Genomic DNA, 17,734 nt, shown 5'->3' with positions numbered 1-17,734 from the left:
TTGATTAAATGCTCTACTTTTGATTTATTCATTCAAAAATGGCCGAATTCCGTGACGTTCTGCTTTATACAGCAAGTTCCATTTCCGCGATTCAATCCCTGTCGTTTTTCAAACACAATCGGGGTGAATTTATGAATGAAAGTGTGAAAGTTAGTTCTGACACAAAACGAAGTTACGTATCCTCACGCTTTTTAAAAGTGGGTAACGTATCACGTAGACTACACCACGTTAGTTATTTATCATCTCAAAGTCTGTGCTTTCATTAAAGCTTCATTTATTGATAGATATTCAATTTTTACCTAACTTTTCCTCCTGAGTCTCAGGCCTGTGACACACTGGCTGCGTGTGGTGAGCGTGGCGGTTCTGCTGCGTGGAGGCTGCTTCGCGTTTTCTGTGTCTTTACACACCAGAATCGTGCGTGCTGCTGTAGGTGACACAGAAACCGCAGACAGACCAGGATCTTGTCTTCACGACAACAATATCTATACTTCATGTTGAGCATAAATATAAAGCCTACTGATAAAGGACACCGTCAACAGTATTGACGGCAAAATAGACTATGTTTGACAGGTGCAATATTTGAAAATCGAAAATTATTAATTTATTATTACAGTTCGGGAGATCGTAGCGGGATCGCGAATCATTTGAGTGAGTCAGTTATGGGGATCGCGAATCATTTGAGTCAGTTATGGGGATCGCGAATCATTTGAGTCAGTTTGGGAGTTCGGATCGGGATCGCGAATCATTTGAGTCAGTTTGGGGATCGCGAATCATTTGAATCAGTTCGGGAGTTCGTAGCGGGATCGCGAATCATTTGAGTCAGTTATGGGGATCGCGAATCATTTGAGTCAGTTCGGGAGTTCGTAGCGGGTTCGCGAATCATTTGAGTCAGTTCGGGACATATATATGTCTATGGTTCGGGAATTCAAAGCGGGTTCGCGAATCATTTGAGTCAGTTCGGGAGTTCGAAGGGGGTTCGCGAATCATTTGAATCAGTTCGGGAGATCATAGCGGCTTCGCGAATTATTTGAGTCAGTTCGGGAGTTTGTTTTCAACAGAGCAGCTGTTCTATTCAATTCATTTTGAGAATATTCGAATTCAGATTTAGCAAATCATTGAATCACTTTGGAAAGTCAGTCATACCAAATCAATGTATAATGTATGGCGTGGGACATAATGACTATTGGGTTGTGCTTTGGGTTTTAAAAACACTCTATTCAGCTATTTATTTCATTGTTACTATACTGATATCATCAGCTTTTCATGATCATGTGAGTGTTGCTCCTTTATATGCTGATCTGGGATCAGCTCTTCATGCTTAAACATGAACATGATCATCAAACCACATCTGTTTGATCTCAGATCAGCAGAACTTTGGCATTGCTGACTTTCATAATCATGTTCATAAAATAAAAGCATTGTGGACCCGCCTAAATGAGTCAAGTCTAGACAGGAGCAGAAATGAGCTCTGAACAATGTCCAAACATAAAGACCATTCAGACTAGACAAATATTAGCTCAAAGATCACTTCGGTCACAAAGCTTTAGGTTGTAAATCATGAAAGAAAATTAAAGTAAAAGAGCTTCTTCTGAACTTCTGTGGGTTTCAGGAGGTTTAGGATTGCCATTGACATTTCATTAGAATTTCACAATTAAACAATTGTTCTTAAAACTATAAATAAAGTCAAATATGAATATACATGAATAATTACAACATATATTTCCACATTCATATTTTCCTGTTTGTACATTCAGTTGATTTATAAACAGAATGATTTTAAAGAATAAATATAGAAATTAGTTCTCACATCAGACATTACAAAAAAATACAGTATTTTATTTGTTAATTGTGGCGCTTAGAAAATGTGTTTACTATGAGCTTAGTTTTATTACTATTATATTTTTTTGTCAATATTTTGAATACAATTTCTTTTTATATTTTGTCAATTCTATTTGTTTTTAAATGTCTATAGTTTTTAGTAATTTTTATTTATTCATTTCAATTTATTCGAGTTATTTTTGTATTTTAAGTTGTTATAAGTTTAGGTTTTTATATATTTTATGTTATTTTAGTTCAGTTAACATTTTAATTTTATTTAAAGTGCCTTTTTTGGTATGGTTTTAGTTTTAAATAGCTATAATAACATCTATAAAAGACCTGCATGAAAAAAAGAAAGAAAAAAAGGTTGTTTACTATGAACTTAGTGTTATTACTAATATATTTTTTTGTTAATATTTTTCTTTTTTTTTCACTTTTTAGTTAAACTATAATTCTTGTTAAAGTTTTAGTAATGTGTTTTTGTCATTTTCGTTTTTAAATATTTATAGCTTTTAGTAATTTGTATTTATTAATTTCAATTTATTATTATTATTATTTTTATTTTAGTACTTTTAAGTTATTAAAGTACTTAACAAAATGAAAATAAGAAATGTTGTCTTAGCATAGTTGAAATAAAATAAGTTTAGGTTTTTATATTTTATTTTAGTAAACATTAGAATTTTATTTCAAGTGTGTTTTTCTTTTCTTTTCTTTTTTGTATGGTTTTAGTTTTAGACATCTATAATAACATCTATTAAAGACCTGCATGAACCAAAAAAAATCAAAAACAGTTTGTGTTTTATAGACCTAATACAGCATGCAGGTTTGAAATAATATGAGGGTGATTAAATAGAATTGCATTTTTTGTGCAATCCATATTTTTAAATATCTGTTATGCATCTCTCCCTCTCACTTTGGCTCAGTGTTGGGTCTGTTAATGCATCAGATGAATGATCACAGCTGCCCATAATTCCTCGACACACTTTAATGAGAGGTTCAGACCAGATTAAACCACATGACTCCTGATCTCTGGAGATGAAGATTACAAACCATAATCTGTGCTCCACAGATGGACTTCACAACCTTCAGCGAAGCGAAACGTGTCAATGCTCTCCTGAGACGTCTGTATGAGAAAATAAAATAAAAACATTGCAACTGCAACAGTCGAGATGACAAACTGAATCAAAGACTCTTATTTGCACATATCTTTGTGCAACTGAAAACAGTTACAGCCATAACATAAATGCTCTGTTAAAAGGTCTAAATTAATGTAAGCGTTGTTAATATGGCATGATACACAGAGGTCATGAACAGCAAACTATCATTCTACTCTTACTAGTATGCATACTGTGCACAATATGCTATTTGTCTGGAAGACCAGCTTCATTTGACAAAATATGCAATGTGCAACTAGAGCAAACTTAATATTATACTGAATATTATAACTCATTATTTAATCACACTGCCAAAAGTGTAGACATTTTTTATATACTATTCAATAACTAGTGTACTAGTATTTCAAGTACACTAGACAAAACGCTGTAAAGATGAGAACGAGAAAGACTCTGCTGCCCTCTAGTGGCGGATCAAAGGAAAACTACAAAACACAAGTCCAGAGAGTTTTATTAGTTTAATACACAAGTCTTTTTGTTCATTTCATCTAAAATGATTATCTAAACCCCAGTCTTCAAAATGACATTTATAAACAAATACAAAAGTAAAACGCTTTGGCTATTAAAAATGGATAAATACAGATATAACAAACGATAAACTGCATTTACAAAAGTTATGGTGTGAAACAGATGCACGCAGACAGTGAGACCGTCATTACGTTTAAAGGCACTGAAAATTCAGACTCATCAATGAGGCTTATTGTTCTTCTTTTACTTAAAAAATACACATCTGAACTACGTTTATCATCGAGAAGATAAATAGTGTTGTGTTGGAGACTAAAGTGCATTTTCACATCTTTTAAAATGCCACCAGCTGTTCATTATTCAAAGACGAACAAGTAATCAAGCACTTTACACTGGCACATGTTTCTCCCTTAGTGTGCTGTTTTTGGCCTTGAGCTCATCTAATAACAGTCCAGAGGAAACCCTTAAATCATAAATCATATTCAGACATAAATACTGATATAACACTGAAGAATTGATATAAAATGTAGTGTTTAAATGTCCTTCCCTTCTATATTGAGATTCATGTACCAAGCAAATGAACACTTGAATGATGACATGCATGTGATAAAGTGCATGTAAATCTGGCCGTGTGTGCATGCACTGCGTTTCTTCATTTACACGGCTTCTTCTGAAGACACGCTCTGGTTTGCAAAGTCTGAAACGGATCACATGTTCCGGCTGGGTTCTACTCAACTTTCCAGATGCCGATTTTGCCGTCGGCCCGCGCGGCTCCGCTGAGCACGTATCGATCTTCAGCCGAGCACAGAGTCTGGACGCTGTCTTCATGTGCCATCAGCTCCTTCTCCACCGTGTATCGATCCTTGTTCAACACGTAGATCTTCCCGCGGGTTTTCCCCTCGGGGCTGCGTCCGTGGCAGCCCACCCAGATCTGAGAGCGGGAGAGATTGTGATGTCACTCTTTATCTTGTACTCACTCACACATCTGGACAGATGAACGCGAGCGGCGTCTCACCTGGTTCTTGACTCTGATCATGCAGACGACGGCGGTGCAGTCTTTGAGCTGGATCCTGATGAAGGGTTTGTTCAGGTCTCTGCAGTGCCACACACACAGCTCCCCTGCGTCTGCGAAACCGGCCCACAGCTGCTCCGACTGCAATCACATTCCCAACACAGGTCAGTTAACAATCAGACTCATCACACTTTATTTGACTGATGCTTTAGAAGTAAGACAGGTGAAAAAAATAAAAATAAAAAATAAATCACAAACTTTCATTTACTCAGTTACTGCAAAAAACACAATTGTTATAATTATAATAACAAGATCGTAATTACTTGTTGAATTTGGAAAAATCATGCATGTTTTGAGAGAAAAAAAATAGTTTTTTTTTCATTATATATACTGTATTTTAAAAATGTAAATTAAAAAAAAATAATAATAATAGACAATTTCAGATTTTTTTTTTTTTATGCATGCTTTATTTCAGCAAGGATGCATTAACTTGGTCAAAAGTGCCAGTAAAGACTTTATTTCAAATAAAACATTTTTTTATATATATGTATTTTTTTTAATAAATAAAAAAATTGTATATTGCATATAGTTATGATTTCTGAAGATCACGTGACACTGAAGACTGGAGTAATGATGCTGAAAATACAGCTGTGCATCACAGAAATACTTTTGAACAGATGTTTACATAGAAAACTGTTATTTTAAATGTTAATAATATTTCATAATATTACTGTTTTTACAGTATTTTTGATGACATAAAAAATAGAAAAAAATTTACTGACCCCAAACTTTTGACTGGTAGTTCAAATAAATAAATAAACAAACATTTTATATATATATATATATATATATATATATATATATATATATATATATATATATATATATACATACACACACACACACACACATTTTAAATAAATAATAAAGTAGTTAAAGAAATGTAACACCAGCACCCCCCGTATTATTTTATTTACTTTTTCCATATATCATTATGTTAAAATGGTTAAATTAGGATTTGTATAAAAGTGTAAAAAATTGTATTGGAATGTTTTTTGTTTTTGTGTCAATGTAAAAATCTTAATAAAGAGAATGTAAAAAAAAAAAAGTTTTTAAGAAAAAAAAAAAATGTATCAACATATATAGCATTATCTATGTAGCAGTGCACTTCCACAAACTAGCTAAAATAATAATTAAAAATAAAAATCTGAATAATTTCCCAGCCCTATTAGAAGCATCCTGGAGCCACCCAGAAGGGCCTGGCATCCACACAGCACCGTCACAATCTCTTTCTGGGACCTGATCAAAGCTGGTCCCCTCACAGTTCATTAAGTGCTGTCTCAGAGCCCAGCTTGATCAGGGTCAGGGTGAAGCTGATGTTTACCTCGTTAAAGAGCAGGAAACTGCTGAAGCCCCTCGGTGAGCTCAGCAGGTGATTTGGAAGAGACACCTTACGATGAACCGTGCCGTTCCTGCGCACTTCCAGCAGACAATCACCTCCACCTTAATACAAGACATCAGTTATGACCTGAAAATATTCCATCACCCCAAGCAGAAACCCAAAGCTTATTTATTAATCATATAATGCGTTATAACCAACGTTCAAATAGAAACTGAACTGCATAGAAACTGCACATGCAGTTTTTGAATAAACCTTTTTACTGATATTATTATAGTTTTACTCCAATGCATTATTTAAATATAAATATAGAAAATATGTCTGTAATAAAACTTGGTTTCATGACCGATTTATTCAAACATACATTAGATAACAGGTTAAGTAAAATCATAATCAATATTTAATATAGTGGATACAGTATATTTTGTAAAATACTCCTGAGACATTGTTTCCTATCAAAATTTGAAAGCCTTTAAAAAATCAAAATATCAAAGCACAATGTTTAATGCAATTATCAATGATTTCAGCCCTTCGTAATATAATAGAAGAGCATTTGTAGTAGTAGGAGAGGCAGACTTACAGCACCACAGCATGCCGTTATGGATCTGGATGGACTGCGGTCTGACACAGGGGACTCTGAACTGTCCTTTGACCTGCAGCGTGGACACGTCCCACACGATCACACTGCTATCCTCACTGCACGAGTACGCCAGCGTCTGACTGTCACCGACACCAGGTCAAAAGATCAATTCAATCAGCACTGACGTCTAGATTCTGATCACTTGTTCAGCAGTGGGTGCTCTGCAGTGAATGGGTGCCGTCAGAGTGAGAGTCCACACAGCTGTTGAATTTGCTGATTTCTTACAAACACGCAGCTTTTCACTTCTCAAGACATTAACTGATGCACTGGAGTGCTGTGGATTATTGTGATGTTTTTATCAGCTGTCATTCTGACGGCACCCATTCACTGCAGAGGATCCATTGGTGAGCAAGTGATGCAATGCTACAGTTCTCTAAATCTGATTAAAAAACAAACTCATCTACGTCTTGATGGCCTGAGGGGGAGTATATTTTATTCTTGGCTGAACTATTCCTTCATTTCCAGTTCTTTTTAGTCTCCGTTACCTGAATCTGTCTGTTCTCTCCTCCAGGGCGAGTCCCGTGACCGCACCACGATGCTCCATCAGTTGTTTGTTGCAGGAAACGCTCCGTGAATTTATGATGTAAATGAAAGAATCCTTTGAGCCGATCCACAGCTGCTGCTGGTTCACTGCCAGCATGCAATTCTGACAGGAGTGCAAACAAGTCAAGTGAACAAGTGTGTTAATACAGTTACCAGCAGAGGGCAGCACTACTATGAGAACTCTAACGTGCACTAATAGTTTCCATGACTATATTGCATCCCACTAATGTGGTGCAGTCAAAAAAAATCCAAAATCCAAAGCGACTTACAAATGAGAACAATAGAAGCAGACCAACAAGAGAACAACAACAGTATACAAGTGCCATGACAAGTCTCAGTTGGCACATACAACATATTGCTTACGTGCAGGAGTATTTTTTATGGTTTTATTATTGCATTTTAATGCTTACGTCCAGGAGTATTTTTATGGTTTTATTATTGCATTTTAATGCTTACGTCCAGGAGTATTTTTATGGTTTTATTATTGCATTTTAATGCTTACGTGCAGGAGTATTTTTATGGTTTTATTATTGCATTTTAATGCTTATGTGCAGGAGTATTTTTATGGTTTTATTATTGCATTTTAATGCTTACGTGCAGGAGTATTTTTTATGGTTTTATTATTGCATTTTAAAGCTTACCTGCAGGAGTATTTTTTGTAATATTATTGCATTTTAATGCTTACGTGCAGGAGTATTTCTTGTAGTTTTATTATTGCATTTTAATGCTTATGTGCAGGAGTATTTTTTATGGTTTTATTATTGCATTTTAATGCTTACGTGCAGGAGTATTTCTTGTAGTTTTATTATTGCATTTTAATGCTTATGTGCAGGAGTATTTCTTGTAGTTTTATTATTGCATTTTAATGCTTACGTGCAGGAGTATTTTTGGTATTATTATTGCATTTTTTCCCTTACGTGCAGGAGTATTTTTGGTATTATTATTGCATTTTTTTCCTTACGTGCAGGAGTATTTTTTGTTGTTTTATTATAGTTTTTTGGTGCTTACGTGCAAGAGTATTTTTTGTATTATTATTTTTGCATTATAATAAGGTTTCCTCACCAGACGGGACTTTCCCACTTGAACCGAGTTGTGCTGCATCGTCCAGCTGGCCGCGTCGAACACCAGCACCTTCCCATCGCTCAAAGCGCACCACAGCTTTGGGTTTCCACCGCCGTCCAGCTCCGAAACACCCAGCTGCCCTAAAAAACACACAAGTGATGGTTACCCGACGAGCCTCTGGCATTCGTAACAGTTCAGTTTCCTTCTGAATGCTGGTAAAATCCTCCCTGCTGTGTCACGAGCCCTTACTAGAAAACTTACACAATCTGAGGGAGGATGTGTGTCTACATGCACTGAGTGAGACATACATCTGTGCTAAATTATAACATCCGGTGACAAGAAGGTCAGTCTCACAAAAAACGAGATCTTCTGTTCTCTCTCTATCTTCTACAGTTTGTCAGACCTCAGACGTGGAAAGAAAGCATGTGTCATTACGTTCAGCTGAATCAACAGGAGTGTTTTTATGTTCCACAACAGAAAGACTGAAAACTGATTTGTGATTCTTATCAGAGTCATTTGACAAGTCTTTGATCAACGGCTGACAGCAGTGAAACCTACCAAATCAAAAACACATAAGACGATGGTATCGTGCTCCTGGTCTAAATACACACTGAGTGACATTTTTCCACAGACTAAATGCATTCAGTGACCTTTTATTGAGCCAGAATATCATAAAGAATTGAGGCTGCATTTACTCATTAACTAATATATTAAATCTGATTAATTATATTCTAATGAAATTATTAAAAAGCTATCAATATGGAAACAAAACATTAATTTAGAACACGCAGTTCTGAAATCAAAGAACATAGCTATGCATTAATGCAATATGTCAATTAATATATATATATATATATATATATATATATATATATATATATATATATATATATATATATATATATATATATATATATATATATATGCTCATTTCAATGCTCAATTCTTGGCGCTCATCAGATTTGGATCAGGTAAAATGTTCCAGACACAATGAATCCATGGTTCCCTATCTGTCGGTCACTACGAGTTATGTCGACCGACAAATGGGGTCTCACTTGGGAGGCCAATCATCTCTGATTTTAAAGAAAACGCCAATGAAATTGGCAAGTGGATTAACACACCTGAGCCACTCCCCGTGCCAGCGGGTATAAATAGGGCGACAGGTGCATCCACTCATTAGATTTTTGCTTCGGAGCCGAGTAGTCGATGAAGAAGATCACTACAAAGCCATTCATCTTTGTTTTTGGTAGAGCTGTTCCTGGTCGGTGTGACGGCACGTTACAGTGGTGTCCCTGCGAGCGGCGATTCCCCTGGGCGCTTCGGCTAAAAGAGACAGTTCTCTAAAAGAGCAAATCACGGACGATTCGCGTCTTTTTCAAGATGCCGTTTCGTCCGTGTCCTTCTGGATGCGGTCGTTTCCTGTCTTCGGTTGACGGTCACGAGCGTTGTCTGCAGTGTCTGGGCGTCCAACACGCTGAGGCTGCGCTCGTGGATGATTCATGCGTCTACTGTGGGCGTATGAACATGGCAGCGCTGCGATCGCGTCTCTCACTCCTCAAGGGGAGTGCAGCAGACCCCTCTGTCGCCACCCGTCCCGGTCTCTCTGGCTCGAGCAGAGGGCCGCCGGCTGGCGCTCTGGGAGATCTGAGGATCACAGTGAGAGCTTCTCCGCCGGGCCACGCCCCACGGACCTCTCACTCCTCACGCAGCGACTGTCCCGTGCAGCTGCCGATTGATTCTGCTGGGCCGTCTCACAGCGGTCCCAGCGTGTCTTTCGGTGCGCCGCCCGAGGACCAGATGTCGATTGCTGCATCGGGGGATGGGTTATCGACCTCTGAGGATGAAGGTTCGGCGGGGCTGCCCCCCTCGGGTGTTGTCGCTACTGCCGAATCGGACTTGGAGTTGTCGGCCATGCTTGCCCGGGCAGCCGTGAGTATCGGACTGGAGGTGACTACACCGCCCAGTCCCGAGCCCTCACGGCTGGATGATTGGTTTCTCGGCGCGGGACGCGGCTCACAACCTCGTTCTGCTCCGGTGCCTTTCTTCCCGGAGGTGCATGAAGAGGTGACGAAGTCGTGGACGGCCCCTTTCACGGCCAGAAGCCGCTCTTCTCCCTCTTCCATCCTCACCACCCTCGATGGCGGGGCAGCCAGGGGGTACGTAGAGGTTCCCCAGGTGGAGAGGGCGGTTGCGGTGCACTTGTGCCCACAAAACGCCGCCACTTGGAGGAATCGTCCGCGCCTCCCGTCCAAGGCCTGTAAGCTGACGGCCGCACTCGCTGCCAAGGCTTACAGTGCTGCGGGCCAAGCTGCCTCTGCCCTGCATGCCATGGCTATCCTGCAGGTACACCAAGCCAAGGCACTCAAAACCATGCACGAGGGTGGTACCGACCCGGGGTTGATGCAGGAGCTGCGCACGGCGACCGACTTCGCCTTACGGGCAACAAAGGTCACGGCGCGGTCCCTCGGGAAGGCGATGTCCACGCTGGTGGTCCAGGAGCGGCATCTCTGGCTGAACCTGGCTGAGATGAGGGACATGGACAAAGCGCGCTTTCTCGACGCCCCCATCTCCCAGGCAGGCCTGTTCGGCGACACTGTCGAGGACTTTGCCCAGCAGTTCTCGGCGGTACAGAAGCAGACTGAGGCCATCCAGCACATCCTGCCCCGACGTGTCTCTCCGGCTGCCACCGTTCCGTCGCGGGTAGCGCCTCAGCCTGCTCGTCGCCGTGGGCGCCCCCCTGCGTCCTCTACGCCAGCTCCGCCCCGTGCTGAGAGTTCTTCGAGGCCGGCGCGTCGAGCCCCGCGCAGGAGAGCGGCGCCCCCCGTGTCACTCCCGGCTGCGAAGTCCTCCAGGAAGTCGACCAAGCGGCCCTGACACGGGCAACTCGGAGATGCGGAGAACTGCTCTTCAGGAGATGGCGAAGACAGCGCCACTCCTTCCCCCGGAGGAGGGCCGGGCGGAGAATCTTCAGTTTCTGTTTTGTTCTGTTCCGCCACTGGCCGGACGGCCAGTGGTACCCACATTTTCAATAAAAGAGCAAATTCTCCTTCCTCCGAGTTGCAAGGCTCGTGGCTTGACAATGAGCGACGCACAGCTTCCTCACTCTCACCCACGACGCCCCCTTTCGCCAGCGGCCAAGAGGTCGCGGTTCGGAGACGCAACGCCTCTCCACGCGTCTCTGGCCAGTTCCTCCGGGAACACGAGGAGTGTGGTTGCGATGACCCAGGACGCTGTGCCTTCTGGGCCTTGCGGCACGACTCCCCATCGCTGCACCACTGCGGGTATGTCGACTGTCCCTTTGGTGCCACTTGTACGGTATCTGGGAGCGTGGCTTGCGCTGCCCAACCCGTCACGCTGGCTCATCCGGACGGTTCGACTCGGCTATGCGATTCAATTCGCCCGGCGACCCCCCAAGTTCAATGGCGTGCTCGAGACTTCGGTGGCAGTCCAGGACGCCCCTGTCTTGCGCGAGGAGATTGCTGTCCTCCTGGCGAAGGATGCAATCGAGCCGGTCCCTCCAGCCGAGATGAGGACGGGGTTTTACAGCCCTTACTTCATCGTGCCCAAGAAGAGCGGTGGCCTTCGACCTATCCTGGATCTGCGAGTCTTGAATCGGGCCCTACACAAGCTCCCGTTCAGGATGTTGACGCAGAAACGCATTATCAAATGCGTCCAGCCCCAGGACTGGTTTGCAGCGATCGACCTGAAAGACGCGTACTTTCATGTCTCTATCCTCCCTCGTCACAGACCGTTCCTGCGCTTTGCTTTCGAGGGTCAGGCATGGCAGTACAAGGTCCTCCCCTTCGGGCTCTCCCTGTCCCCCCGTGTCTTCACGAAGGTCGCGGAGGGCGCCCTTGCCCCACTTTGGGAAGTGGGCATCAGGATCCTCAACTATCTCGACGACTGGCTCATTATGGCCCGGTCCCGAGAAGAGTTGTGCGATCACAGGGACTTCGTGCTTCGGCACCTCAGTCAGTTGGGGCTTCAGGTCAACCGAGAGAAGAGCAAGCTCTCCCCTGTGCAGAGAATCTCTTATCTCGGTATGGAGTTAGACTCGGTGAGTATGACGGCACGTCTCACCAGCGAACGTGCCCACTCAGTGCTGAACTGCCTGAGTTCCTTCAGAGGCAGGACAGTGGTACCACTGAAACACTTTCAGAGGCTCCTGGGGCATATGGCATCCGCAGCCGCAGTCACGCCGCTCGGATTGCTTCATATGAGACCACTTCAGCACTGGTTACACTCCCGAGTCCCGAGATGGGCATGGCGCCGCGGTACACATCGTGTCACCATCACACTGATGTGTCGCCGCCTATTCAGTCCTTGGTCGGACCTTGCCTTTCTACGGGCCGGTGTGCCCTTGGAACAAGTGTCCCGGCACGTTGTTGTCACAACAGATGCCTCCAACTCGGGCTGGGGCGCGACATGCAACGGGCAGGCAGCCTCAGGGTCCTGGACAGGACCTCGACTGCTTTGGCACATCAACTGCCTGGAGTTGCTGGCAGTGCATCTAGCTTTGCGACGGTTTCGTCCGCAAGTGCTGGACAAGCACGTGTTGGTCCGCACGGACAACACTGCGGCTGTTTCGTACATCAACCGACAAGGCGGGTTACGATCACGCCGCATGTCTCAACTCGCCCGTCATCTCCTCCTCTGGAGTCAGACGTGGCTCAAGTCGCTGCGCGCTGTCCACATCCCGGGGGAGCTCAATCGTGCAGCCGACGCGCTCTCACGACAGCTCACTTTCCCCGGGGAATGGCGACTCCATCCCCAGACGGTCCAGCTGATTTGGAGTCGATTCGGGGAAGCCCAGGTAGACCTGTTTGCTTCCCACGAGTCCTCCCACTGCCAGCTGTACTATTCCCTGTCCCAGGCCCCCCTGGGCACAGATGCACTGGCACACAGCTGGCCTCGGGCTTTACGCAAGTATGCGTTTCCCCCAGTGAGCCTGCTCGCACAGACACTGTGCAAGGTCAGGGAGGACGAGGAACAGGTCCTGTTGGTTGCGCCTTACTGGCCCACCCGGACCTGGTTTTCGGAACTCATGCTCCTCGTGACAGCCCCTCCCTGGCGCATCCCCCTGAGGAGAGACCTTCTCTCTCAGGGGCTTGGCACCATTTGGCACCCGCGTCCAGATCTCTGGAACCTCCACGTGTGGCTTCTAGACGGGACGCGGCAGACCTAAGTGATCTGCCCCCAGCAGTGGTAGACACTATCACTCAGGCTAGAGCCCCTTCTACGAGGCAGGCCTATGCTCTGAAGTGGAGTCTGTTCACGAATTGGTGTTCTTCTCACCGAGAAGACCCCCGGAGATGCCCGGTCAGAGTCGTGCTTTCTTTCCTGCAAGGTAGGCTGGAGCGTGGGCTGTCACCCTCCACCCTGAAGGTGTATGTGGCTGCCATTGCAGCACATCACGATGCAGTGGACGGCCGGTCCCTGGGGAGGCATGACCTGATCGTTAGGTTCCTGAGGGGTGCCAGAAGGTTACATCCTCCTAGGACACCCCTGATTCCCTCCTGGGACCTCTCTATTGTCCTGGCGGGACTTCAGAGGGGTCCCTTTGAGCCGCTGGATTCGGTTGAGCTGAAGTTCCTGTCTCTCAAGACAGCGCTCCTGATCGCGCTCACTTCCATCAAGAGGGTCGGGGACCTCCAAGCATTTTCGGTAAGTGAAGAGTGCCTTGTGTTCGGGCCGGCCTACTCTCACGTTGTCCTGAGACCCCGGCCTGGATACGTGCCCAAGGTTCCCACCACTCCCTTCCGAGACCAGGTGGTGAACCTGCAAGCGCTGCCCCTGGAGGAGGCAGATCCAGCCTTGTCGTTGCTGTGTCCCGTAAGAGCGCTCCGCATATACGTGGACCGCACCCAGAGCTTCAGAAGCTCTGAGCAGCTCCTGGTCTGCTTTGGAGGTCAGCAGAAGGGGAAGGCTGTCTCTAAGCAGAGGTTGGCCCACTGGATAGTGGACGCCATCGCCTTGGCTTACCATTCCCAAGGCGAGCCGTGCCCCCTGGGGGTGAGGGCCCACTCCACACGGAGTGTGGCCTCCTCCTATGCGTTGGCGCACGGCGCCTCTCTGGCAGACGTTTGTCGAGCTGCGGGCTGGGCGACACCTAACACCTTTGCGAGGTTTTACAACCTCCGTGTAGAGCCAGTTTCCTCCCGTGTGTTGGGTAACAGGTAATTGGCGGGAAGGGCTGGCTGGGTGTCTCGCTTGCTGCGCCATTCCCCCTAACACGGGGATGTGAGCGCCTTCTTCTCCCAGTAGAGTTCCCCGGTTGGCGTACCCTGGTCGAGCATCCTCCAGCACCCTCGGCGTCAGACTTGGCGGAGCAGTCTGTCGCCAGGCCCAGTACTGGCGTTAGCATGCCCGGAGCCGGTCAGCCCCCGTACTGGGCTAGGTGTCCATATGGCTGGGTTCCCTGCGGGTAATCCCATATGTGTATTCTTCCACGGTAAGGTTTCCCTCTTGGCAAACCCGTGTCTTCCCTTGACAGATCGCTCTGTCGGTCTCTTCTGGCAGCCGTCCCATCCCTACTCCAAGGTAGGACCTGCCTCAGAGACCCCTTCCATATGTAGTACTGCCCCCTGGGTCAGTCCATATCAGTATATCCACATGTCACCTCCCTACGGGTAGGATGTGGTCTCCGTAGCGACCCTTCCTAAAGGCTCGCTTCCCCATTGTCTTGCCAGCTGAAAGAACAAATAGGGAAGATTTGAAGCAATCTTTCACTGAAGGTTGAAATCCCTTCCATTTACTTTATGTGGGCGGAACAGCAGCATGGCCTTCTCCAGCAGCGATGTACTCACCCTTTGGCCCCTTCGGTACCAAGGTCAGTGAATTTGCGCTGGGGCTTTGGGAAGGTTACGACCTTAAGCGTAGCTTTTGTGGCACGCCAAGGCTTGTCAACAATTGCAGCGCCTCAGGGTTGTGACAAGGTTCAGGTTATGGCGTTTTCCATAGGACCCCATTTGTCGGTCGACATAACTCGTAGTGACCGACAGATAGGGAACGTCTCGGTTACGTACGTAACCCTCGTTCCCTGATGGAGGGAACGGAGACGTTATGTCCCCATGCCACAACCTTGAACCATTCGCTGTTGCCGGGACACGTTCTCGGCTCCTCAGCGTAAAACCTAATGAGTGGATGCACCTGTCGCCCTATTTATACCCGCTGGCACGGGGAGTGGCTCAGGTGTGTTAATCCACTTGCCAATTTCATTGGCGTTTTCTCTTAAAATCAGAGATGATTGGCCTCCCAAGTGAGACCCCATTTGTCGGTCGACATAACGTCTCCGTTCCCTCCATCAGGGAACGAGGGTTACGTACGTAACCGAGACGTTCATTAATTTAATATATAAATGAAGTAACTGTGGTAATTAATTCAATACATCAATAAAAAGGTTTAAAAATGTTGAGTTTCGTTATAATTACGACTGAAACAATGGAATAGGCAGATATTGTATTGGATGAAATTTGCTTGGTTTTTATGCATTCTTCAGAAAATATAAATTAATTATTTATATTCATATAATAATAAAATATGTATAAAGATAATACAGTTTATATAAATAATGTACAAATCCCCCCAAAAAAACTAATAATAAAAACATTTTAAATGCAAAAAAACAACAACAACAATAACAACAACAAAAAAGCTTGGAGCATGCAAAAAATAAAAAATAAAAAATAAAGCTTGGAGCATGCAAAAAAGAAAAAAGAAAAAATAAAGCTTGGAGCATGCAAAAAAAATAAAAATAAAATAAAAGAAAAACGAAAAAACCTTGGAGGATGCAAAAAAAAAAAAAAAAAAAAAAAAAAAAAAATCAAAATCAAATAACCCCAAAACCTGACCTGGAGTTGTGCTTGTTTAGCTTCGTTACGCCTTTAACAAACACAGTAAAGAATGAAGTGCTTCAGATCCTTGAACAAAGGTTTGTGTTTCACCCAGTTCACTTACAGCACGTCACTCAGAGGAAATCTTAATGACATCTGTCCAGACTCCTGAATGAGTCCAGTAAGGGTGAATATGGCGTAATCGTACACTGGAAGGAAATAAGAGAGCACGGAAACTCAGCCCTGGGTGCTTTCTGTGAAACTGACTGGAAAACCTGTTCTTCTCCATGCTCGCAGGATCACACACAAACATGTGAACAGGTCACTGGAGTAACACACTACCCTTCTACCAGTGACACGTCTGTGGAAACACCAGGGGAAACTGGCTGATCTGGGTGAGAGACACTTGAAAGCGAAAGCTGATTTGATATGAGACAAACGTGTTAGGCTTGCTCTGTTCTAAACAGATAAATACTGCACTCTGCGTTCCTTTCTTTATTTTGCTAAACACAAAAGACGTTCAGCAGACCAACCAGGTGTGTAGAGCAGGATGTCCACCGCCTGAGGAGCCGTCTGGTCCAGAGACGGGTTGATCTTGTGTTTCAGGGTCTCAGATGTAGTTTCAGGGACTGTCGTGGGCACTACAATACACCCAGAGACAGAGACAGTCACTAAATATAAATCAGTCATTTATCACACGGTTGGTGACACGTACTCTTCTGTTTTTAGCTCCAACTAATGCCTTCAGACTGCTCATTTATTGAAAATATTGAGATCACGATGATTACATAACATTACATTTCCTCATTACATAAGTCATTTTCTCTGAAAGCATCATGCATGCATTTATTGAACATAAAAAAAAGTTCTTTTTTTAATTGAACTTAAAAGAAAGCGTGCATCTCATTTAAATATAATTGAAAAACAAATAAAACAAACATTTTGATAAAAACAATAAGTCACATATAAAAATATGTAATTTATTCGAATGTGTGTCTACATACATATACACACATGAAAATAATTAATTTAATAATAATATAAAAATATGATAATTGTATAACAATCTTGATTAATTAATAAATAACGAGCAATTAATTATCTTTTTTTTTATTGAGTGACAGCACTAACACACACACACACACACACACACGCACATATATATGTTTGTGTGTGTGTGTATATATAAGTGCATGACTTAGTAATTATGCACGTTCAACCATAAATGAAAAAGGCAGAGTAAGAGATCTGGAGTAAACGTGGTTCTTCATTATAGCACTTATTGAGTGATACACACCCTCATGCTTCTTCTTGTCAAAGTAGGCCAGTTTGGTAGCAGCGAAGATGGCTTTCTGGGACTGCAGGCTGCCGACCACAGCGTCCATCAGCAGAACGTTAGTCAAGGCCTGCTCCATGAACTGAGGGTCCTGCAGGACACAGATCACAGCACACATTCACACGGCTGAGACTCTCCTGACCCTCGGGACAACAGCTATTAATGTCTCCATGCTTCATGTCTGCAGAGCAGCGATTTGAGAAAGTGAGAGCAACTCCACCCGAAACTAAACCCTACACTTCTGTGCTAAACTCTGACACCTCACATTAAAACCTGCAGCATTCAGTAAAAACAATGACACTGTGTACTTTTACACTCTGTTCTGGTGTTTTCAGGTTCACTGTAAATGCTACTCCACACAAACTTCAGAACAGCTTTTTCACATCATTTTGGTGGACATGAGTTTTCAAGACCTTCTTTTCAGGACAAAAAGCATTTATAATAAACCTGCCGTC

General features: G+C 43.8%; 1 protein-coding gene across 2 annotated transcripts in view; it reads right to left on the bottom strand.

Annotated features, from left to right (window-relative positions):
- Nucleotides 1–3,424: 3,424 nt before the first annotated feature.
- The window catches only part of LOC113062548 (DENN domain-containing protein 3-like), a 29,606-nt gene continuing 15,296 nt past the window's right edge, over nt 3,425–17,734 (bottom strand). For both annotated transcript variants that reach the window (XM_026232461.1, XM_026232460.1), the window contains exons 17-24: nt 17,241–17,370; nt 16,477–16,584; nt 8,112–8,251; nt 6,992–7,152; nt 6,447–6,586; nt 5,852–5,970; nt 4,471–4,608; nt 3,425–4,386 (exon numbers count right to left, since the gene is read on the bottom strand). In XM_026232461.1, the coding sequence (XP_026088246.1) occupies nt 4,183–4,386; nt 4,471–4,608; nt 5,852–5,970; nt 6,447–6,586; nt 6,992–7,152; nt 8,112–8,251; nt 16,477–16,584; nt 17,241–17,370 (1,140 nt within the window). In that variant the 3' untranslated portion in view covers nt 3,425–4,182. The remainder of the gene's footprint in view (nt 4,387–4,470; nt 4,609–5,851; nt 5,971–6,446; nt 6,587–6,991; nt 7,153–8,111; nt 8,252–16,476; nt 16,585–17,240; nt 17,371–17,734) is intronic.

This window comes from Carassius auratus, chromosome 44, assembly GCF_003368295.1.
Source record: "Carassius auratus strain Wakin chromosome 44, ASM336829v1, whole genome shotgun sequence".
In the NCBI taxonomy this organism is placed as follows: Eukaryota; Metazoa; Chordata; class Actinopteri; order Cypriniformes; family Cyprinidae; genus Carassius; species Carassius auratus.
Note: the sequence above shows the minus strand (reverse complement) of the source record. Positions and strands in the feature narration are given on the sequence as shown.